Source organism: Copadichromis virginalis, linkage group LG6, assembly GCF_057382275.1.
Source record: "Copadichromis virginalis isolate Kocher_CV1m ecotype Utaka linkage group LG6, C_Virginalis_male_GT1.1, whole genome shotgun sequence".
Classification (NCBI taxonomy): domain Eukaryota; kingdom Metazoa; phylum Chordata; class Actinopteri; order Cichliformes; family Cichlidae; genus Copadichromis; species Copadichromis virginalis.
In genome coordinates this window covers 29,888,022-29,912,837 of record NC_140623.1, presented here as the reverse complement: position 1 = coordinate 29,912,837, position 24,816 = coordinate 29,888,022, and the positions used below count along the sequence as shown (strand labels likewise).

The following is a 24,816-nucleotide window of genomic DNA, read 5'->3' as shown; positions in this document are numbered from 1 at the left end:
TTTTTTTCCCCCATAGTTCGGCTTGTCCTTTTTTACCACACTGTGCACAATGTATGATGTAGCCTTGTATTGATCCATATTAAAAGAGGCGAGCAGTGTGCAGCCTCAGAAACTCACAGATGTTTTTGTCCCCCCATGGCCTCTAATTTGGAAATGTTCAGATGATAGTTTTTTTCTACTGTATCAACCCCTAGCTTCCCAATTAATCCCACAACCGCTTCCTTAAACATGTCTATGTCATCATAATTTTGCCGGAACATGTCCCAGTCATAAAGCTCATCATCAAACACGCAGCGTGGCTATGGATTGGTCCGTCCTGTGTGCGATCTCCCTTGTGACTGGTACTTCCTGCTTAAGCCTTTGTTCTTAAACAGGCATAACGAAAATGGCGGAATGGCCTGACTCCCAGATGCCGCCAGGGGTTGTGATCTGTAACAGTACTTAAACGGAGTAGAACAGTGGTCCAGTGTACTACTGCCCCTGAGAAGGGCAGGTGATGTATTGGTAAAGGTTGTAAAATGTGCGTCTGAGATTGACTTTGTTACAATCTCCCATGACAATGAGTGCAACATCCTGGTGAAGTGTTTGAGAGCCTTGTGTAGCTCGCATAAGGCAGTGTCCAAGTCTGTGTGAAGCAGAATGTAGACTGTGCAGGCTATGACTATGGTGAATTCCCAAGGAAGACAGAAGGGGTGACATTTAATGATCAAAAGTTCCAGGTTTCTCGAAATTTCAGGAAAATAACTCGAAATTTCGAGTTATGGATCTTTTTTTTTTTTTTTTTTAGTGGCGGAAAACGGGCTTCCATACAGATGACAGCTTACAGTCTTGCGCAAAGATGAAGTGACTTCGTACAGCCCCGATTTGCAGATGCTGTGCACAGAGGTTCAGAAGCAGAAGTCCCATTGAACCACGGCAGACATGGCGTGTAGGTAGGTGTAGGTGCAGTTCCTCATGATATTAATGGCCTTCTGCTTCTATCTGCACATATCAGTCATAGACGCAGTCTAGTACAAAAGTATGGCATCATTTTTGTGCCTCTATTCTCAGCGCACTTTAAAAAAAACTTTGAAATTACAAATGTTGCATTTTGAGGAGAAAATAATTTTTAGCGAAGAAAAGTTTCATTTGAGCAAACAAAATTAATTGCTGCATGCAAGAAATGTATTTCAGTGTTTGCGATTATCCATATACACACACAAGGACAGCCCCTCTCGTTCAGTTGGAAACACGGTCCAGAATGTAGCTAAATCCAATGGACTGGTTTGGTTTAAACTAGATTAAAACCAACAACGGTCTTAAAAATATATATATATTTTAAAATAAAATAATTAAACATACTGACCAAAACATGGATTTAGCTACACTTCGGACAGTGTTTCCGGAATGCCGTAGCTAGCGAGCTGATTGGAAACCAAAACAGCCAAGAGAATTTTTGCATCCAAGTCTGTGATTGGTTGGTTTTGTGGCACATTTACAACGGTGTACAGAGAGAGTTGAGCGTGCACGGAGCAGAGATGTTGAGAGTGCAAGCGACACACTAAGAACTGGTCCAAAGATGTCTGTCAGCACACAGAGCAGAGATCTGAGGAAGAGCAAATGCCAACAACTGAGCGAGAGGGGTTGTCATTGTATGTGTTTAAAAGCTGAAGGGGTGTGAACACACTCCAAAGCAGCTGTATGCTGAACAAAACTGGTCTGTTGCAAGTTCAGAAAAGAAACTGAGCAATAATAAGAATCTAAGATCTGATTTCCAATTGAAATAAACCTTTCTGGGTTTTTAAACGTCATTTTCTGTCGATAAAACAATCATTTGTGCCATCATAACTTATATCTGAAAGTTTATTACTTGACATCAAGTGAATTTAATTTTGACTGAACTGTTTGTTAATCTGTAGATACTGGAGAGACACACAGCCGGATAATTGGGAATCACACGAAGACTGTGCTGAACTTAGTGAAGGAAAGCCAAACTCAAACTGGAATGATTTGCAATGCAATCTTCAAAGAAATTTCATATGTGAGATTGAAAACTAAATAAGCTGGTGCTTGGTGTCCTGCTCACTGATATTTCAGCATCCAGTCTGGAGAAACAAAGGATCAGACTATTGATATGCAGTTCAGAAATTGAGTTTGTAGGAGTGTTTTATTAAAATTAAGTTCAAATTACTTGTGGTGTAATGTATTTAATGACTTTGAGCATTTGGGTTTGCAGTCTGCATTCTTCATGTATAAATAGCTGTGTGATACAATAAGTGACAACAAATGAATAAATAAACAAACCAACTGATAAATCTTTTTTTTTTTTATCAATTCTTGTTAATTTTATGAGCTATCACAGGCTAAAGATGCTAATTAAAATAACTGAATAATTAGTTATATCTGTTACTGAATCCTATATTACTATAGTAGCATTTAGAAGAGGTTCAGTTTATTCAACTGATAGGCATTAGTTAACCATTTTTATTATTGTATGTGAAAATGTTTTTGAATGCAACAATTTTATGCTTTATGTTCCCATTTTCTGTTCCTCAGCAGCAGTGGTGATCTATACCATTAATACAAAAAATGCTACATCATATAAAAACTTTACAGTCTAATTTCTTAAGTAAATTGAGTCTGTAAGTCATTATCAGTAGAATGTGTTTTTTTTCCCCACAATGTTTTGCACAGAGCATATTTTAAGAAGTTTAAAGAGATGATTATTTCAGCTGGAAACAGCCATGGCGCTTTTTTATTGTCACTGCTGTGAATTCATTATGCTGCCTCATTAATCGTGAAGTCAGATGAAAATTAAGTGTTAGACTGGGAAGAACAAGTTATCAGAAAGAGTGTGAGAAAAAGCAGTAGGGAAAGGAAACTCTAATTAGGCTCTGTAAGTAGAAAGACTTGTGGAAAACAGATGTGCAGACACACATAATAATGAATGTTTGGCTCAAATTTGTCCTAAAGCTGCAGTCAGATCAAAGCATGACTGCAGAAACTCAGGCAAAGGTTCGCCTCGTGATTTTTGAGCCAATCAGAGAATTTACCAAAAGCGAGCCATGTGTTCTAAAAGTTTTGAAGTTTGTTTGCTGTCTGGGGCAGCCTTAATGTTGGAGGAGTAACTGAATCATACATTACATTAAAAGAGAAACCAAATTTTTATGTGGGAATCAAAGACAATACACACACATACAGTTTATACATGTTCTTTGAAAACAGTCCCCTCACATAAAGGTGCTATAAAAAGACTTTTTTTAAGTATAGACTTTTAAGACTTTGTGTTTATTTCAGAAAAACATTTAAAAAAAAAATGTTTTAAAGGCAATTATTGACTAATAACTAAAAATCCCAGACGTAGCATTTTATAATGTTTTCCACTGATATTTTAGGATTTAGTCCACATTGTTGTCCATTGTTTTCTGACATCATGCAGCTGGAGCTGGCCCCAGGGTGGCTGTGGCTACAATGTAGCTTGTCACCACCAGTGTGTGAATGTGTGTGTGAATGGGTGGATGACTGGATGTGTAAAGTGCTTTGGGGTCCTTAGGGACTAGTAAAGCACTATACAAATACAGGCCATTTATCATTTACCATGATGTCAGTAAACAATTTCTGCAAGTTGATATTCGTGACCAGACTTAAAAGTCTACCATTTCATTGACATTTTTTTTTTATATTTTTCATATGTTTTATATGTATATTTGACATTGAAGAAGTCATCGTGCCCACTGCTATAGAGTCCCTTCCTTTGTTTCAGCCTCGCCTACTTCTTGTTTCTCTTCTCTGTTTAAACAATGCCTCGGTCAGGAACTGTGAACACAATATCTACTTCTATCTACATTATTTTAACCACAAATCAAATGGCAAAGTTTAGCACCGATCAGTTTCTAAAAAGAATGAGTGGGTGTCCAAATGGTAATTATCTATGACTTCCCATTTTTATGATCTTCCTCTTTTTGTTTTGTGTCCTACCTCTTTTTTGAAAAATCAGACACAACTGCTGTTATATCAAGTTTTTCAAAAATACTCTGAATACTTAGAGTACAGTAGAAAAAACTGCAACAGGTGTGTGTTTAATGTAACATAGCCTGACAAAATAATGTCGGAAGGATTGTACGCTAACCCGGGCAGCATCAAAGACTTTCCCTCTGACAAGAAGAAGGAAAGTATAGTCGACATCTATGTAAGTGCAGAAAGCCTGAGAGTGTATGATAACCCCTGGGTGGAGAGTACGTCACCAAACACCCCTGGACCGACAGGAGTTCAGCACACAGGTATGCTCATGAGAAGTATGAATAACAATAACACACACATTTCTATTCTATTTACCAGATTTTCATATTTAATTTATTGGCTGATTTGCTAGAGCAAATGCAATAATGTACCTCTAAAAATGTGTTTAGATGTACTGCACTATAATTTAGGCTTCTTTTATGAATCTATAATTATTCGTCTATTTCTTTTATATTTTTCTTGTTAAACACCTTTAGTCACTGAGAAAACCAGAAAGAGAAATCATTTCAGAAGTTGTTCAATGTTTCTGGGTTTGTTGTGTCTTCTCCTCCTGGTTGGGATCATCTGCATTGGTGTCCAAAGTGAGTTTCTGTTTTGTTTTCCAAATGTAATTTACAAATTATAACAGAATTTCAAATTATATCATAGAACATATGTACTGCTTTTTTTATTATAAATATTTACATATTTGTTTACTTTCACAACAGTGAATAACAACAAAAACAACTGTGAGAAGCTGTTGCAGTTACTGGCAAATCTCAGAAATGAAAGAGAATGCTTCTGCCGGGACTTCTGTAGTAAGTAGACTGTTACCTCTGCGATTTGTCTTTCAATGAGCAATTTGGAAAGATTTTTTTCTGTTAACAGGATCTGAGAATGGATCATCCCCTAAACAGACATTTTATATATATTTTTAGTCTGACAGCTTTTGCAATGATGATGATGATGATCTGAATATGATGTTGTGCCAAACACATTTACTAGAATTTATTTACCCACAAGGAGCTCCATTTAAAAAAAAATGCATTACTTAATTTATATTGCTTGGAGTACAATATTTAAATTCAAAATATTGTTGGTTAAAGTGTACTTCAGTAAAGTAATTGAGTAATGTAAAGTTTCCTTCTGGTCTTGCTGTCAAAGCCATGGCACTTTAAGGTTAACCAAGTTAATCATTCATGCTGAAAAGGCAAATTTGCTCAAATGTGAACTTCAAAAATTGGCTTACTTAAACTATATTGCAACGTAATGTTATAATGTAATATATTTTTGTTTTTAAAAATGTAATCGATTGAAATTTTAGATTTTAATAAACTGGGTAGCCAAAGCATCCATTAAACACACTTTTAAAGCAGAGTGTTTACTGTGAAACTACTTCCTTACTCATGTTTTTCTCTCTCCCTCTGTAGAAAATTCCAAGGCTCAGTGTAAGTATCCGTGATCAAAGAAGGACCTGAGAATGGATGGATGCAGTGGTGGTCCTAGCCTGTTTGGTGCCCCGGGCGAACACACCCTCTCCCCCCCCCCCCCCCCCACACACACACACACACACATAAAACATATTAAGGATTATACATTAACATAAAACTGTTGTCGGAACCATACTGAATATCACTAGAGAAACACACACACACACACACACACACACACACATATCAAGAGAGAGAGTATGCATTGTATGCAAATGGCTACCAAACAGCCATCATAATTCGTCATACAATGAGAACAGGACAAATCAACAATTGACAATGACTAATTAATATTAAAATCTGTAACATAATGTATTGTTTGGAGTTTAGTCTGTTACTGTTATTATTTTTACCATTTCTTCTTGGAGCAACTGTAATCCACATTATTTCCTTAGGGATTAATAAAGTATTCTGATTCTGATTCTGATTGTTTCAGGATGACCTGCCATTATCCAATGACACATCTGCTTACCTGTATCTTTTGTTCGTTTCTCCTCCTCTTCTTTTCTCTTTTTTCTAAACTGAGCACCTGATGGCTTTGAACTTTTCTTGTCCATCTTACATTGGTTTTAATTTTGCACTCCAGTATGAACACAAATCCCCCAACTCAAGGATCACCACAACATAATCTAACACACCTACACCTTAGTTCACAGATTCACTTTGTCTAAGGTGTATTTCTGGGATTTCACACAACTCAGGATTCAAATCATGAATACATAATGGGCTTGGATTTACAACATTATGAACCCCTTTCCACGGGTTGTGTGTGAGACATTAAATCATCAAACTGTAAATTATAAATTTTAAATTGTTATTGATCCCTTTACCCCTGGTCCTAAAGTGTATATTTATTTTCTTACTTTTCTTATATTTATTGTTTGTTTACTTGCACTGCTGTAACTGGAGCCTCGTCGTCTCGTCTCTCTATATACTGGACTGTATGTAGCGGAGATGACAATAAAGTTTACTTTGACTTCAGCAGTACCGAGGGCTCTCGCGCTCACTTTTCGCGTATAGAATTTCGAAAAAACATCGGTGCAAATTATAAGTCTGCATCATGATGTCTGGTGTATTCGTGTTTGTTGTTTTGTTTTTATTTTGCGAGTTGGTTATTAGATGCTGCTTCAGCCAGCCAGTGAATCCCCCGCCGCCCCGCCCTCTCCTCCCTGTGCAGCAAGCAGCAGGCGCCCTTACTCCCAGGACAGGAAATGGGCGATAGAAAACCGATCGGTGCCTATGCCATTCCCAATATGCGCTGGCTGATGTCGGGGCAGCATGAGTACGAGCATTTTTTTTTTTTTTTTTTTTTTTTTTTGCCGATGCCCGTGATGCCGCCCCCACCACGATGCTGCCCCGGGCAACCGCCCGTGTCGCCCGTATCAAAAACCGCTACTGGATGGATGCAACAGCACTGCTGACCACACAACAGTAGCCTACGTATATATAAAAATGCTCATTCAAACACATTTGGACAGAATTACTGATTTTTAACATGACATGGCATTTTACATAGTTGTACAATTATATTAACACTGATTCAAAGATAACTTTTGAAAAATAATCAAGTATAAATCAGCTTGTGTGCAGTGTCAGCTTCAAATATCAGATCAAAATGTCATATTTTTATATGCTATCATAGGTTGTGTCATTTAAAGAAAAAATAGGATGTAATGATATACATGAAGAAGATGTTAATCATTCACACGTGTCATTTTAGTGATAGTGTTCTTGTGTAATTGTACAAGAAATACAAAATTTGCAAGGTAAAAAAAAGATTTATAATAAGCAAGACGTATAAACAACTCATCGTTGTCAAAAATACGACTGCCTGTGGTAAAAATATCTGGGTTATAATTTTATTTTTATTTTTCTGTTTCTGCAGGTACATTAACCGGTGGCTTATAAACATTTTTCATATAATGTTTATATCTCTGATTAATTGTGAATGAACTGTGTGAATTAGCAATATTATTTGTCAAATAAATGTTTACTTGCTGTTACTCTGGATATTGCTGGAAAGAACAAAAAATGAGGTTATGCATCTGGCATGCCACGCTGCTCAAGATATGAACCATCAAATTGATAATGTTATAATGGTTTTTTTGTCAGGTAGTTATGAAATTTATTCCACTTTAACATTTACACACTACTGGCCATGTTCAATTAAAGGAAGATCTGGAGGAAAACTATAGCTTAATGATTAAGAATGTAATGTCAAGTATTCTGTATCACAATGACCAAAGAAACTCAGCATTTGGTTATTTCCACATGATAACCCAGGGATATTTTAGTGAGTACAATGAAGTGTACAAAATGTAAAGTGGGCAAGGTTTCTACTGAGTTATGTTTCTTTTAAATTGCCATACATTTGGTAAACATCGGTATTTTTAACAAAGAAAATTGTAAAAGTATTGTCATTGTTGTTGACAAAATGGCACTGAAATCTGTTAAGTAGTTTTGGGGATATTCAGTGAAACAGGCACAAGTAAACAGATGAAGTGGAAATAAAAGATGTGTGGAGAATTTCATTTTCAATTTGTTAATAATTTTTATCTGCAGTTTCTGGGCATGTACACACTTTCTTCTTCTTCTTCTTCTTCTTCTTCTTCTTCTTCTTCTTCTTCTTCTTCTTCTTCTTCTTCTTCCGGCTTCTCCCTTTAGGGGTCGCCACAGCTGACTATCTGCCTCCCTTTAACTTTATCCCTATCATCCTCTGTTACAACAACCCTCTGCATGTCCTCATTCACATCCATTAACCTTCCCTGTAGTCTTCCTCTTTTCTTCCTCCCTTTTAGCTCCATATTATCATCCTTTGTTCCACTATCCACTATCCCTCCTCCAACATCCAAACAATCTCAAATCAAATCAAATCACTTTTATTGTCACATCACATGTGCAGGCACACTGGCACAGCACATGCGAGTGAAATTCTTGTGTGCGAGCCCCACAAGCAACAGAGATGTGCAAACACAACAACACAAACGAGCAAAATACAAGAATGGCCAACCTGAAACTAATAAATATATGTACAATATATAATAGTGTATGCATTTCTGGATGTGTATACTAAATATTTTCCTACGTGTGTGTGTGTGTGTGTGTGTGTGTGTGTGTGTGTGTACACATTTTTACAAATTAAATAGTAAAAAAATAAAATAAAATAATAATAATAATAATAATAATAATAAAATATATAAAATATACAGAGTTGAATATGTGCAAAACAAGTGGCATTTATATACAGTGTGGAGTGCATAATGTTGAATCTCAACTTTTCCTCGCATTTGTCTCCAAACAGCTCAACCTGAGCTGTTCCCTGATGTACTTTTTAATTTTTTAATTTTCAACTCAGCCCATTCTGCACACTCCCAACAAAAATCTTAACATCTTCAGCTCTGTCACCTATCTTTTAGTTAGTACCACCTTCTCCAAACCCTACATCACAGCAGGTCTCACATCTTGTTAACTTTCCCTTTCACTCTTGCTGTTGTCCTTCTCTCACAATGTTGGGAATATGTAAATCCTAAACACCTTGGAGCCCCATCACACCAACAAAACACATACACGTGATAAATCCCATGTAAATTCCATTAAATAAACACACTGTATCTAAGAATTCAGGCAAAAGAGTTTTAGAAAACAACATATTTCCAGTTACCCAAACATCATGCCAGTAAGAGATCACAGACTTGTTTTTGAATGTGGACCGTTTTAAAGGTTTGCATTATAAACATCTGTATATACTCAATTGCCAGGATCTTCGTTAGGTCTAATGGATGTAAAGGATGTCTAGTTTTTTTGGAAGGAGTGTAGATTTATTTTTTTTTTTTTTACTTTATTCACTTTGGAGGAGGTAGTTGCACTACTGTTCAATTGTCATACACTTCTCAGAAAAATGCTTTTGAAAGATGCTTTTACTGATGTCAACGGGGCGGATAAAGGAAAGATAGAAAGAAAGCAAAGAAAGCAGGTTTGTATCAACTGTAGAAATAAACGTCACAGTCCTGAACGCGAACATAAAATAGTACCACAGCTAATACGAATGAAAAACGCGCATTGATACAAATGTTATCCGTCCCGTCTGACCTCGTTTCCGTCTCGGTAGACAGACTTTTGTCTGCCGGCATTTTCTTTTTATTTCGCCGGTGCGCTTTCAGCTCGTAGATTTTTTTCGCGTGTTTTATAGGCCGGCAGCTGATATTTCTTCTTATCCCATTTTTTTCACTGCAGTCTACAACACAATGCCAGGTTTTTCAGACAGAGATCGTGGCAGAGACCGAGGGTAAGTGTGGGTTTCCTTAATATTAGCAAAAAATGCCAAGTGTAGCATTCGGCCGTTGGCTGCAGCGTTGTCTTACGTATCAAAACAAATGTCACTGCGAGGGTTTCGTGGTTTATTGTCGCCTTTCTGTTAGTAAGTAAAGGCGTGTATTAGAATGTATGCTTGTTTCTATGCGGGCGGCGCCCTGTCAGTGTAATGTAATCCATTTCCTTGCCGTTTGGAGATAAAATGGCAGCGAACGGCGGCTCCGTGTCGGCGTTTGCACGTCAGCCTTCCCGTTACCGGAGCATGTGACGCAGAAGTGTCTTCTCTTGAGAGTGCAAGATTTATGTCGCTGAGGCCCAATTTATTACTAAAGAGTCGTTTTCTGTCACCGGAGGCAAAACGAAACCTCATAACAGCCCCGTTTAACCGTGTATTAACCGCGTCACGTCAGGCTCGGTGATGTGACATGTTATTGTTTATGCGGAAGCGGTATTCAAAGATGGCTCCGCATAAGCGGTTTGAACCTGTTCAGTCTGTACAGCATTCATAGTTGTATATGGGTTTTTAATGTTAGTAAACCTGGTGTTGTATACATATACTACAATAACATAAAGTTAAATATATACATATAATGTGGGACTGTTTATGAAACATTTTAATTACAATTTTTTTGTCATTATTTAGCGTTTGTTTTGGTTAAATGTACTTGTGAAATTACTGCAAAAGGCAAGTTATAGGCAGTTTCTCGGAAAATGACAATTAAATAAATGCCCATTTTAAAAAAAAAAAAAAAGGAAAAAAAAAGCAGAACGGCAAAGGATTGAATTAAGCGGAAAGAACATAGAATATACTGAAAAGATGCAGCCTGGAGCTTTAGCCTATTCAGTACTAGGTTTCATCAAAAACGAAAGCTACAATGAATAAATATTCCTAAATAAAAAACATATATATATATAAGTAAAAGCCATCGTTTCATAAAGATGATAATTACAGTTTCAAGTTTTATTTGCATAACACATTTTAAACCAAAGGACTTTAAAATTAAAATATTTTTTAAATGGTTTATGTGAGAGAGACAATCTTAACTGCTTTATCTAATTTTTTTTTAAAGTAAATTTCATATGTAATTATTAGCCTGTTATACGTATGCATTTGACATAACAGCTTCTTGTTGTTTGTTGGTTTCTGGTTGTCCTGACCACGCCTGTCTAAAAGATTAGTTTATTGACAGTTAAGGGTGTAGTTCTTAAATTTCTGCCATGCCCTACTTAAAAAGCTGAATTGTTCATATACCAATTTTTAAAATCAATTATTAAGTATTTAAAAAAGGGATCTAAATCTTATTTTGTTTAAATAGAGGTGCAATCATTAGATCGTAAGGTGGCATCTGGAAAAGTTTGTTTGTTTTTCCAAAGCACTGTATGTGATCTCCTTCGGCAAAAAGTCTGTCTTTGTTTGTTTGTTTTTACGCTGTCTGATTATTTAAGTTAAAAAAGTATATTATAATAATCTAAATTACACCATAAATACCAAAATGAGCTTAAAAAAATAACTTGTATTTCACAGTGCCAGTTTGTATTCTTTGGCTCTGGCTAAAACCTCTAAAAAAAAAGAAAGTGAAAGTGAAAAAATTCAACCTACAAATGTTTGGTCCTAAACTTGTATTTATTCCATTTAATGAATTTCTTTGCTGTCATTTATTTCATCTATGGGTACTTTTTGGTGAATGCTGTTATTTTCAAAAACAAAATACAAAGCATATCTTCGATCATATCACTTTTCCGTTTTCCCGAAATTCCACAGGTGCTGATTTTCTGTAAAGTAAATATTTAAGTTTTACAAACTAAGTGGGCACAAATACCCTCTTCTTCCAGTAAATAAATACATGGAAAATGGATATAATAGAAAGATTGTGTTTTGTGTAACAAATGCCTTTATATTTATTTTACAAAGGCTGTTTCCTTATAGTGCTATAAAACTGTGGAGACAGGAAATACATCTAGCGCTGCGATTGAAGAAATTGACCAAACAGGCGAAAACCTCAGCAGTGATGCTGCGATTAACTTCATTCATAGCTTAAGCCAACCTGAAAAAGTCTAGACTGCAGTTATTTAAACAATTGCAGTGTTTCATTTTGCATCCTTAAGAATATTTCTATAGGAATGGCTGAGCAGTTAATTGTTATTTTAACAAAAGGGTACTTTGTTTTCTTTTTTTTTTTTTTTTATACGTGGCATCTTTTTTTCTTTTTCTTTTTTTTTCACAAGAAGATATGGCGGTGGGCCTCCTCGTTTTGGTGGTGGTGGAGGAGGCAATAGGGGTGGACCTCCTCCTGGAAAGTTCGGCAACCCTGGTGAGAGGCTGCGAAAGAAGCACTGGAACCTCGATGAGCTTCCCAAGTTTCAAAAGAACTTCTACCAGGAGCACCCAGATGTCACCCGCAGACCACTTGTAAGGCCTGATTTTGCATAATTTTCTCTATTTTTTTTTTAACTAGGAAAAAAAAACCATAAAATGTAAAGCTCTTAAAATTATACATGATTTCAGTGGGTATTGCTGCTTTAATGTGAACTTGTGTCTTTTTATTTCTTTTTGGAATTCCAGCAAGAGGTCGAACAGTACCGAAGAAGCAAAGAAGTGACGGTTAAAGGCAGAGATTGCCCCAAACCGATCGTAAAGTTCCACGAAGCTGCATTTCCAAGTGAGTACAAATTCATGCTGCTTAAATAATTAAGAACTGCCTGCCTGCTCTATTACCCTATGCTGATATTTCAACTTGCAGCTACTAAACTTGCATGTCTTGCTTCCTCAGGCTACGTTATGGATGTAATTGTCAAACAAAATTGGACTGAACCAACTCCAATCCAGTCTCAGGGGTGGCCCGTAGCCCTGAGTGGCAAAGACATGGTTGGAATCGCTCAGACTGGCTCTGGGAAGACCCTTGCAGTAAGTGTTATACAGTTAGATTTTTTTTTTTTAAACCATTTCAGCCAAGATGGGGAATAAAATTAATGGTGCTATGTGGTTACTTTTGCTTTCCAAAGCATTTGAAAACATAATACAGTATAGAATTTTTTGCAGCATGATTGGCTAAATTCACCAAAGAGAAAAACATAATAAATTCTTTATTCTGTCATTTTGTATTATTTAGTACAGCCATTTAAGGCAAGGTAACCTTACTGCACCACTCACTAGGCAAAATTGAAAAAAAAATGTGTATAACACTGTTGATATTTTTTAAGGTGACAACAGTGAGTGTATACAAGTTTAAGAGTGGCTCCGTTGAGACTGACCAGATGCTATGAGTTGTAAAATATCCATTTTGGACAAAATGTTTTGAGTTAAAACTAGGTCTGGGCGATATGGCCTAAAATGCATATTGCGGTATAATTTGAAGCAGGTGCAGTAACGATATATTTCGCGATATATTCTTTTCTTCTGTATAACATATTTTCCACACTATAAGGCACACTTAAAATCCTTTAATTTTCTCAAAAATCGAGAGTGTGCCTTATGTATGAATTCTGGTTGTGCTTACTGACCTCGAACCGAAATTTGTTAAAAAATGTTTTAGTATAACTTTGGTAAGCTGCACTATACGGCTGCCGTAGTGAGGAGCTTCGTGGAGTAATCTGGATCCAAAACTCCGTCCCCTTCAGGTCCCAAAGTCAAACGAACACTGAGAGTTAAAAATGGTCTAAATTCTTTCATCTTTAATAAAATCATCAGCATTGCTGCTTTATCGGGTGTAACAATTAAGTTTAACATCCATGAAAACAGAAGTTATTAAATTTAAAGGAGTTACAAGTTAACAGGAAGTTAGCTCGCTAGTTTACACCTAAACATGACATAGCATGTTCTGACTGAGAGATTTTTGAAACTAATTAAAATGCACAGCTCTGCTACCACTTCCAATATAAATGAAGACAGAAAACTAAACAGCAGTGGCGTTTGCAGGGTTACTGAAGTTGGACTAACTGGTATATAATGTTGTGCTACGTGATTGCTAGCGACACAGCTATGTTAGCATAACATTAGCACAGTGAAGCTGGAGGATGAACGCCAACTTTTTTTCCACTCGATAAAAGTTAACGTGAGGGATTCTGGTGGTCAGGGACAAATGCAATCGCATAGCAGGATGCTATACACGGGCCAAACTTCAGTCAGGAGAACAACTGAGATTATTCATCCACAATACGAGGTTAGTTATTAATATACTGCAACAATATGGGAATAGAACAGCTGCGAGAGAATTCAACATTAATGAATCAATGTTACGGAAGTGGAGGAAGCGCAGTTTTTGGCTTTCCCCATATTTCAAAAGTGCTTTATCTCTTTGCTATGACTGTCGCCCGCCATAATTTGCAGATGATAATGGTTTCGACCAAAACAGGCGCAGCTTGATGACATCATCAACATGCGATAGAGCGATGGAGTCAAAATCTCTATCGTTGGCCAAATTTATATCGTTTCTATCGTATATTGTTTATATCGCCCACCCTTAGTTAAAACCATGTTAACACTGCTGTCTTTTGTAAGAAATTCACAGCACTGATGTTATGGAGATATGGCAGACAACTCTTTATTCTTTCAAAACACTGATGTTACACTGTTATGTTAATAGTTGCATTACTTGCAAGATTCACTCCTTTTCGTCCTTTTTAGTACCTTCTGCCTGCAATTGTGCACATCCAACACCAGCCATTCTTGGAGCATGGAGATGGGCCTATTGTAAGTAAAAAATATATTCATGTTGTCTGTGTAAATATACAAATCTTGCTGTGTAAAACAGCCAATTCCATCCTTTTGACTGCCATTTTGAAATCTGAAAATCTTTCCTCCTTTGTGTTTTCAGTGATTCATTTATATATCTTGATGCCTTTTTACATCCTCATAGCCTCTGCAGTCTTTTAGTTTTTTCCATCTATTGACAAGGCACAAGTTTGACTTTAAAATGAAAAAATATTTATATTAAATATTTACATTTTAATTCAAACAGAAAATAATAAAAAAAAATACATTTTCTTCCATTTATGACTTTTTGCTGCCCATCTACAGTACTTTCAAGACCCACACTTTTTGATATTTAATCTATAAACATGTGTCATCCATATTTGTTGTCATGTGGAAGAACAGCTGAAATGTTCAGACTTAAAAAGAATGTAAATCGTTTTTTTAGTGCTTGGTGCTGGCACCAACCCGTGAGCTGGCCCAGCAGGTGCAGCAAGTGGCGGCTGAATATGGCAGGGCCTCCCGTCTGAAGAGCACCTGCATCTATGGCGGGGCGCCCAAAGGGCCCCAAATCAGGGACCTTGAAAGAGGTATATATTCTTTAAAGTTTTTGTTTAAGGATTACAGTTTAATTGTATTGGTTTTAAGTTTAAAAACGCTATTTTCTCGGTTTTTGTTTAAGGTGTTGAGATTTGCATCGCCACTCCGGGTCGTCTCATTGATTTCCTGGAGTGCGGTAAGACTAATTTGCGTCGTTGCACCTATCTGGTGCTGGACGAAGCTGACCGCATGCTGGACATGGGGTTTGAACCTCAGATCCGCAAAATAGTGGACCAAATTCGGGTAGGTTGTTTCTGCTTTTGCTTTGCAGACAGTTAACATTATATTTCTAAGAATCTGTGTCAAAACAGGTTTTCATGCCACAAAGATGGCAGCTATTTTAGTGGTTTCTTATGATACGTAATTTGCATAGTCTTTTAAGGGCAAGGGCCTCAAAAATTTGATGAAGACCTAGAACTGAACCAGAATACATCAAGTAAACCTGTGTTGGTAAAATTTATTTTTTTCTGTTTTTTTTTTTTTTTTTTTGTTTGTTTGTTTGTTTGTTTGTTTTTCTCTACCAGCCAGACCGTCAGACCCTGATGTGGAGCGCCACCTGGCCTAAGGAAGTTCGTCAGCTGGCCGAGGACTTCCTGAAGGACTATGTCCAGATCAATATTGGAGCACTGCAGCTCAGTGCCAATCATAACATCCTGCAGATAGTTGATGTTTGCAATGACCTTGAGAAGGAGGACAAGTGAGTAAATGCTTTATACCACCCTTAACGAGTGCTTAAACATGAAAATCCATGTTCTATATTTAATTATGTACTGTAGATAAAGAAAAATGTCTTATTAAATCTAAAATGGCTCTAATCCTGTTGTGTTCATACCATCTTCATAGTATTTTACTTTAACCATTTAGACACAAAACGTAAATTTACGTGCTTTAAATTGGTAGAGAACTTTATTCAGCTAGTAGATGAATAATGAGTAGACTTTCTCTGTTGTCTGCTCTCTGTAAGACTGATCCGTTTGCTGGAAGAGATCATGAGTGAAAAGGAGAACAAGACCATTATTTTTGTGGAGACCAAAAGACGTTGTGATGAGCTCACCAGGAGGATGAGGAGAGATGGGTAAGGAGTCCATATCCTTAATTTTTTTTTTAATCGTATTTACAGTAGGGCTGTGCGATATGACCAAAATCTCATATCCCTATATTAAGACATCTATCGTCCGATAACGATATAAATCACAAAAATGTAACATTTTCTGTAAATTCTGTGAATCTTGGGCAGCTCGACTTGCGTGAAATGTTTCCAGCTGGGCGTCGCGTACCTGGAGTCGAGTGCATGAAACTACATTTTTAGACATAGGTTGTAACGGCCGCCGTTTTCTTTGTGAGTACTTATTACACGGCGTGCTGCGGGAAAAAGCCTGTTCTAATGTTTGAGTCTAAGGTTTTGAAAAGTCTCAACAGGATCTTGAGCTTTATTGTGAAAGGTTTATGTGGAACATAAACAAGCAGACACGCGATGGTTTTAACGTCGTTGTTGCTAACGACAATGCATAAAAACAAGCGCTTGTCCGTCTGTAGTGTGGTTATATTAAATATAAGAGAAAGAGAGAACTTTAAGAAATTAATATAGCCACTACAGTGACCATCAAAATGATGGAAAAATATTGCCGTAAAGAGTTTATTTTGCGACACCACGAAACAAACGATAGCGTAAAATGAAACGATAGACGTTTTAATATCGTCATCAGATATATATCGTTATATCGAACAGCCCTAATTTACAGTCAAGTTCAGCAAATATTTGAAGCAACATGTGTCACATTTGCTGTAAATATACATGCAGGTTTTGACCCAGAAACACATAAAATTAAAGTTACTTTAGATAAAGGTTCATATTAACTGCCTAAGTAAGAGCCTATAGGCATTTCAAGATTGCTGCAACACATGCTCCTCAGTGGACTGACAGTGGACTAATCTAGGCTGACTGTGTGTGTGTGTGCGTGTGTGTGTGTGAGACAGGTGGCCTGCAATGGGAATCCATGGAGACAAGAGCCAACAGGAGAGAGACTGGGTCCTTAACGGTAAGATATATGATTTTGTGTTAATAAAATGGATCTGGGTTTTAATATTGAAACAATCATTGTTACTCTATATTTTACTCAATTTAGTCCCTTTCCTTCCAGAATTCAGATATGGCAAAGCGCCAATTCTCATTGCTACAGATGTGGCCTCCCGTGGCTTAGGTCAGTATGGCATTGAATAGTACTACTTTATTATCAGTGTTACACTTATTTTAAAGAAAGTGCTTTTGCTTTCTTTAACTTTTCTATGCATTTTCTGAGTTTTTCTCACCTTAAGGTGGAGTCTTTGTGGCAGGCGCTAGGCATGACAGTCCCAGGCCTCGAGAGGGAGCAGGATGACATATTGGAATTGCTCAACTGGCTTGCCACCCAGTGGGCCTAGAGAGGTGAAAGCTCTTGTGTGCCAGTGATCTTCAAAAGGCTGTGTGGCTAAGCCTTTGTCTCTGATATGTTGTTGAAAAACGCTCACATCTGTTCTCTGTCCATGGATTTCACCTGACAAATGCCATCCAGCTGTTTCCAACTCAAACGTTAAAAAACAGAGATATGCTTGATGCTGTGACTTTTGCCTTGCATGCTGTTGTGTTAGAGAGCGCTGTATTGCAAGTCACTTGTTTGAGATTTGGAACAATTGTTACCTTTCAGAGCTTGTATCACATAGCATGGGTGTGAGCTTGTCAAAGCTTTCAGTTGTTTTCTTTTGCCGTCAAAGTGCTGGATTCCTTGAAAATGGAGAGAGCAGTTTGAAATCATGTCTCTGAAAATTGAGGAGACCTGGCACATGTGTTTAGGGGGTAGTGGGAGCATCTAGTGAGTGGAAAAAGAGAGAGTCAGCTCAAACCAAAGTTCCTCCCTCGCCTGCGTTTTATAGTCATGTCGAGACCTGCCAACAAGAGACATTTTCTCAAGTGAACACTGGCTTCTTGGAAGATCTTGCCTTGATGATACTGATGAAGGGGGTGGGGGTGGTGGTAATTGTTCTGTGTTCGCTCAGGGGTCCCACAGGGTTCAATGTTTGGCTCTTTTTCATGGTTTTTGAAGCGGGCCCCTGTTTAAATTAGTACTCGGTCTATTTTGTCTTGGCAAGACGCGCAGTGCGGCCTTTAATAACAAGTTTCTTTTGAGAGTGTACTGGGAAAAGCCTGGACATGCAAAAATGTACCACTCAATGGTCCTATATTGGCACGAGGAGGCCCCAGTGCATATCGTGGCCCAACTGCGTAGAAGCTCCTGGATGTCACTTGACAATTTGTGGGGGATTTCGCTGCATTGGGAAAGGACTAGTGAATGCATACTCCTTAATGGTAAGACTTAAATTCATTTTTTTTTCTCCCTTGGTTAACAAAAGGGAGAGTCATGTCTTTTGATTATGGTAAGCAACTGGAGTGTGCATCGTTTCTCTCTTCCCACAGTAGTATTCCCATGGAGTAGACTTGTACGCAATTCTGATGTTTTAACGTGTTTCCTCCACAGGCTAACAGTCGCCTTTCTTCCCCAGCCTTCCCAGTTGCTAATTTTTCCCTTTGATCTGGCTGTTGTGGTGTGCAAAATCTTTTGTGGCCTCCTTGTTTTGTTTTGCCACACTGCAACACTTTCACAGATGTGGAGGATGTGAAATTTGTCATCAATTATGACTACCCTAACTCTTCCGAGGATTATATCCACCGCATTGGACGCACAGCCCGAAGTCAAAAAACGGGCACAGCCTACACCTTCTTCACCCCCAACAACATGAAACAAGCCAGTGACCTGATCTCTGTGCTCCGCGAGGCCAACCAGGCCATTAACCCCAAGCTGATCCAGATGGCAGAGGACAGAGGAGGTAAAATGTCATTCTTATTTACATTAGGATTTAAACGTGAGCTAGACTTACTGACGAGTAGATACTCAGTTTTTGTTATTGATCAGTGATGTTATTAGAGAGGCGATTTAAAGTGAACCAATTAGTCTTTTCCAAAAAATGAGATCCAAGTATCAGGAGTTAAATAAAAGTTAAATGGTTTAGACTGCTGTAAACACTCAGTTTTCGTTGTTCATGGACCTATACAAGAGACGGATATGCCTAATATGGTTATTTCAGGCATACGCTGGGACAGCTTCGCCAACACCTTAAGTTTTCTCTCTAGCATCTGGTTGGCACGTCTCCATTTTAGTTCTTTTTGACATTTCAGCATCAAAAATAGGTGATCAAGAATATATTTATTGTAATTATTATAATTTTTATTTCATATTTGGCCATTTAAAACTCAGTTATACAACTGAAGGTTAGAAAGTTTTTTGTTTTTTTCTTTTCATATTTTTAATATATTGATTGTAATTGACTTCTCTCATTCTCTCTCTCACCCCACCTTCCGTCACGGGGCTGCACCTACAATTTGTGTGTGTGTTTGTGGATAAGAGAGAAGTGTTATATTCAAGGAAAAGCATAGTAGTTCCACCTTAAATGTTGATACAGCATACAGGTGTAGCTACTCCAGTACAGTCCAAGAATGGATATTAAGAAAGGAAAATAACCATGAAATGTTGCTTATTATAATGTTCAAATCTGATTTTTTGGGGGGAAAATAAACTGACTTCAAAGTAGAGCACTAGATTTTTATTATCCTTACTGAACTTTGCAATTCGTTCTTCTATCAGTTATTAGGTGTTTTTCCTTATATTTAGATCTAATAAAGTAATTGTACTTTTTAATTGTGACTTGTCCATCCATCCATCCATCTTCATCCGCTTTATCCGGGGCCGGGTCGCGGGGGCAGCAGCCTAAGCAAAGAGGCCCAGACCTCCCTCTCCCCAGCCACCTCCTCCAGCTTATCCGGGGGAATACCAAGGCGTTCCCAGGCCAGCCGAGAGATAATCTCTCCAGCGTGTCCTGGGTCTGCCCCGGGGCCTCCTCCCGGTGGGACATGCCTGGAACACCTCACCCAGGAGGCGCCCAGGGGGCATCCTTGTCAGATGCCCGAACCACCTCAGCTGGCTCCTTTCGATGTGGAGCAGCAGCTGCTCTACTCTGAGCCCCTCCCGGATGGCCGAACTTCTCACCCTATCTCTAAGGGAGAGGCCAGCCACCCTTCGGAGGAAGCTCATTTCTGCCGCTTGTATCCGCGATCTCGTTCTTTCGGTCACTACCCACAGCTCGTGGCCATAGGTGAGGGTAGGGACGTAGATCGACCGGTAAATTGAGAGCTTCACTTTTACACTCAGCTCCCTCTTCACCACGACGGACCGGTGCAGCGTCCGCATTACTGCAGCTGCAGCCCCAATCCGTCTGTCGATCTCCGGCTCCCTTCTCCCATCACTCGCGAACAAGACCCCGAGATACTTGAACTCCTCCACTTGGGGCAGGAACTCATCCCCCGACCCGGAGTGGGCACTCCACCCTTTTCCGGCTGAGAACCATGGCCTCAGATTTGGAGGTGCTGATCCTCATTCCCGCTGCTTCACACTCGGCTGCGAACCGTTCCAGTGCGAGCTGGAGGCCCTCACCCGATGAAGCCAACAGAACCACATCATCTGCAAAAATCAGAGATGAGATTCTGAGGCCACCAAAGCGAAAGCCCTCCGCCACTTGGCTGCGCCTAGAAATTCTGTCCATAAAAATTATGAACAGAACCGGAGACAAAGGGCAGCCCTGGCGGAGCCCATCACCCACCGGGAACGAGTCCGACTTATTGCCGGCAATGCGAACCAAGCTCTTGCAACGGTTGTATAGGGATCGAATGGCCCATAGCAATGGGCCAGACACCCCATATTCCCGCAACACCTCCCACAGGACACCCCGAGGGACACGGTCAAATGCCTTCTCCAAGTCCACAAAACACATGTAGACTGGTTGGGCAAACTCCCATGCACCCTCAAGTATCCTGGAGAGGATAAAGAGCTGGTCCAGTGTTCCGCGACCAGGACGAAAACCGCATTGTTCCTCCTGTATCCGAGGTTTGACTAACGGACGAACTCTTTCCAGCACCCTGGCATAGACTTTCCCAGGGAGGCTGAGGAGTGTGATCCCCCTGTAGTTGGAACACACCCTCCGGTCCCCCTTCTTAAAGATGGGGACCACCACCCCGGTCTGCCAGTCCACAGGTACTGCCCCTGATCTCCACGCAACATTGCAGAGGCGTGTCAACCAGGACAGCCCTACAACGTCCAGAGCCTTCAGGAACTCGGGGCGGACCTCATCAACACCAGGGGCTCTGTCACCAAGGAGTTAACTGCCTCAGTGACCTCGCCCCCGGAAATTGGCGGGTCATTCCCCTCATCCCCAGACTCTGCTTCCTCCTCGGAAGACGTGTCAGTGGGATTAAGGAGGTCCTCGAAGTATTCCTTCCACCGCCTGACAATTTTCTCAGTCGACGTCAGCAGCGCTCCGCCAGCACTATACACAGTGCAGGTAGAGCACCGCTTTCCCCTCCTGAGACGTCTGACGGTTTGCCAGAATCTCTTCGAGGCAGTCCGAAAGTCTTTTTCCATGGCCTCTCCGAACTCCTCCCACACCCGAGTTTTTGCTTCAGCCACTGCCCGAGCCGCATTCCGCTTGGCCTGTCGATACCTGTCGGCTGCCTCCGGAGTCCCACAGGCTAACCAAGCCCGATAGGACTCCTTCTTCAGCCTGGTGGCTCCCTTCACCTCTGGTGTCCACCATTTGGTTCGGGGATTACCACCACGGCAGGCACCAACCACCTTGCGGCCGCAGCTCAATGCAGCAGCTTCGGCAATGGAGACGCTGAACATGGTCCATTTGGACTCAATGTCCCCAGTCTCCCTCGGAATGCTGTTGAAGCTCTGCCGGAGGTGTGCGTTGAAGATCTCGCGGACTGGGGCCTCTGCTAGACGTTCCCAGCACACCCTCACTACGCGTTTAGGTGCACCAGGTCTGTCCAGCGTCCTCCCCCGCCACCTGATCCAACTCACCACCAGGTGGTGATCAGTTGACAGCTCAGCCCCTCTCTTTACCCGAGTGTCCAGAACATATGGTCGCAGGTCTGCTGATACGATTACAAAATCGATCATCGACCTACGGCCTAGAGCGTCCTGGTGCCACGTGCACTTATGGACACTCTTATGTTCGAACAGGGTGTTCGTTATGGCCAAACTGTGATTAGCACAGAAGTCCAATAACAAAGCACGGCTCGGGTTCAGATCAGGGAGGCCGTTCCTCCCAATCACGCCCCTCCAGGTCTCGCTGTCGTTACCCACGTGAGCATTGAAGTCTCCCAGCAGGACAACAGAGTCTCCAGGTGGAGCACCCTCCAGCACCCCCCCCCCCAGGGACTCTAAGAAGGCTGGGTACTCTGAACTGCCACTCGGCGCATAAGCGCAGATGACAGTCAGGACCCGTTCCCCGACCCTAAGGCGCAGGGAACAAACCCTCTCGTCCACCGGGAAAAACCCCAACGTACCGGCAGCAAGCCATGGGGATATTAGAATACCCACCCCAGCCCGCCGCCTCTCACCAGGGGCAACTCCAGACTGAGACAGAGTCCAGCCCCTCTCCAGGAGACTGGTTCCAGAGCCCAAGCCATGCGTAGAGGTGAGCCCGACTATATCTAGCCAGTACCTCTCAACCTCACGCACTAACTCAGGCTCCTTCCCCACCAGAGAGGTGACATTCCATGTCCCTATTGCCAGTCTTGGCAGCCGGGGGTTACTCCGCCAGGGCCTCCGCTCCTGGCCGCCACCCGGCACACAATGCACCCGACCCCTATGGCGCCTCCTGCGGGTGGTGGGCCTGCGGGAGGATGGGCCCATGTCTCCTCTTCGGGCTGTGCCCGGCCGGGCCCCATGGACTAAGGCCCGGCCACCAGACGCTCGCCCTCGGGCACCCTCCCCGGGCCTGGCTCCAGGGCGGGGCCCCGGTAACCCTATCCCGGGCAGGGTAAACTGTTCCCTCGGTGTCCTTTTCATAAGGGTCTTATGAATCGCTCTTTGTCTGGTCCCTCACCCAGGGCCAGTTTGCCATGGGAGACCCTACCAGGGGGCAAAAGCCCCCAGACAACATAGCCCCTGGGATCCCTAGGACACACAAACCCCTCCACCACGATAAGGTAGCGATTCAAGGAGGGGAATTGTGACTTGTTTTGTTTGTTGTTGTTTTTTTTTGTTGTTTTGGGGGGTTTTACGATCTCATAGCAGCCCTGATGCTGGTTTCTGTGTCTTGGTGCCACAGCCACGGTGTTTTAACCCACCCTTCCTTCTCTCTCCTTTGTCTCACACAGGTCGTGGAAGGGGGGGAAGAGGTGGCTACAAGGATGATCGCCGGGATAGGTATTCTGGGGGTGGGAGGAGTAACTTCAGTGGTAGTAGCTACAGGGACAGCGACAGAGGGTTTGGCAGTGGGCCGAAGAGCTCCTTTGGTGGCAGTAAGGCCCAAAATGGTGGCAACTATGGAGGCAATAGTGGTAACTCTAGTGGTAACTATGGTAGCAGCAATTACAGCAACAGCAATGGACAGGGTAATTTTGGCGCTCCTACAAACCAGGTGGGCGGCTTTGGTAACCAAAGCTTCCAGGGTCCCCCTCAGTTTGGGGGTATGCAGAGGGCCACTCAGAATGGTATGAACCACCCACCATTCCCATTCAACTCCCAGCCACCGCCCCCACAGGCCCAGCAGCAGCCGCCACCACCACCAATGGTGCCCTACACCATGCCACCACCCTTCCCTCAGTAGATATGATATATGCACAATAAATGGAACCAACATGATTTTTGTTTCGTCCTGAAATCTTACAGTATGATGATCATTACTATTATTATTATTAATATTATTATCCTTTGTACTGTTTAACTTTGTTTTGCTTACAGCAGGGTTGGAATTATTCCGTAAACCCAGAGCATTACATGGAGTCATAAATACGTCTCCTATAGTGCAACCATGATTGCTGCACTTTTCCTTGACTATTTTTGGTTTTTTGTTTTGTTTGTTTGTTTTTTTTTGTTACATTCCTCAGTAATTTATTTTTACTAGGTAATACAGTGTTTTCAGTTTGTGGTATGCCTAAAGTGATGTTATGGAGATCATCTATAAAAGGGGTGCGTGTGGCCCTTTTCAATAAAAATAAGAAAAGATGGTAACCTTGTGTGTCTGTGTTCTCTCTCTTTGGGGATTTTTGTGGGGGTTTTTTTGTTGTTTTTTTTTTTGTTTTTTTGGATGGTTGGGGGGGTAGATTTTGATACCTCTAAGTGGTGTTACAGGGAAGCTGGCAGAGCTCTGTTCTGCTGTTTTGGGGTTTTTTTGTCAATTTTCACCCGTGTGTCCATCCATTTTTCTGTTGATTATCTGGGTCACTGGGACAACACGTAATGCAAAGCTTTAAACCTTTTGCCAACCTGCAGCTCTTTCTAGGGAACACCAAAGAGTTCCCGAGCCAGCTGAGAGATGCAGTCTTTCAAAAATATTCTGGCCCTACCTGCCTTTTTTGTTTGTTTGTTGTTGTTTTTTTTGGGGGGGGTGTATTATTATTATTATTATTATTATTTAATTATCGCAGAGAATAATGTCTATGGAAAGTAAAGTTTTATGGTGCAATTGATGATTTTAACTGGTAATACCCCAAAATAATACAGAGAAACCTCAGATATTCAGAAGACACCCTATGAGCAAGCACCTGGCAACATCTATGCAACGCACTTTCAACTGAAATCAAATGAAATACACATATTAAATATTTCACAGTAAAGGTCAAGGATTGGTTAAAGGTAAATCAGAGGTGTA

The 24,816-nt window shown here is 40.6% G+C and overlaps 2 protein-coding genes across 3 annotated transcripts; both read left to right on the top strand.

The window, feature by feature from the left end:
* Positions 1–3,983: 3,983 nt before the first annotated feature.
* LOC146708060 (uncharacterized) lies at positions 3,984–5,527 on the top strand. The gene is made up of 4 exons (XM_085459786.1): positions 3,984–4,259; positions 4,476–4,580; positions 4,707–4,796; positions 5,409–5,527. The coding sequence occupies exons 1-4, from the start codon at positions 4,085–4,087 to the stop codon at positions 5,438–5,440; spliced, it is 402 nt and encodes a 133-aa protein (XP_085315912.1). The 5' UTR covers positions 3,984–4,084; the 3' UTR covers positions 5,441–5,527.
* A 4,000-nt stretch (positions 5,528–9,527) lies between these two features.
* Positions 9,528–24,176, top strand: LOC146708059 (putative ATP-dependent RNA helicase DDX5). 2 transcript variants are annotated; one of them, XM_085459785.1, is made up of 13 exons: positions 9,528–9,753; positions 12,009–12,189; positions 12,343–12,439; positions 12,551–12,684; positions 14,404–14,469; positions 14,918–15,059; positions 15,152–15,312; positions 15,594–15,766; positions 16,034–16,144; positions 17,047–17,108; positions 17,211–17,270; positions 18,709–18,930; positions 23,321–24,176. In XM_085459785.1, exons 1-13 carry the CDS (start codon positions 9,713–9,715, stop codon positions 23,770–23,772), a joined length of 1,902 nt encoding a protein of 633 aa, XP_085315911.1. In that variant the 5' UTR covers positions 9,528–9,712; the 3' UTR covers positions 23,773–24,176. The 2 variants fall into 2 exon arrangements, with proteins under 2 accessions (XP_085315911.1, XP_085315910.1); XM_085459784.1 differs by having other exon boundaries at positions 12,006–12,189.
* The last annotated feature ends 640 nt before the right edge of the window (positions 24,177–24,816 follow it).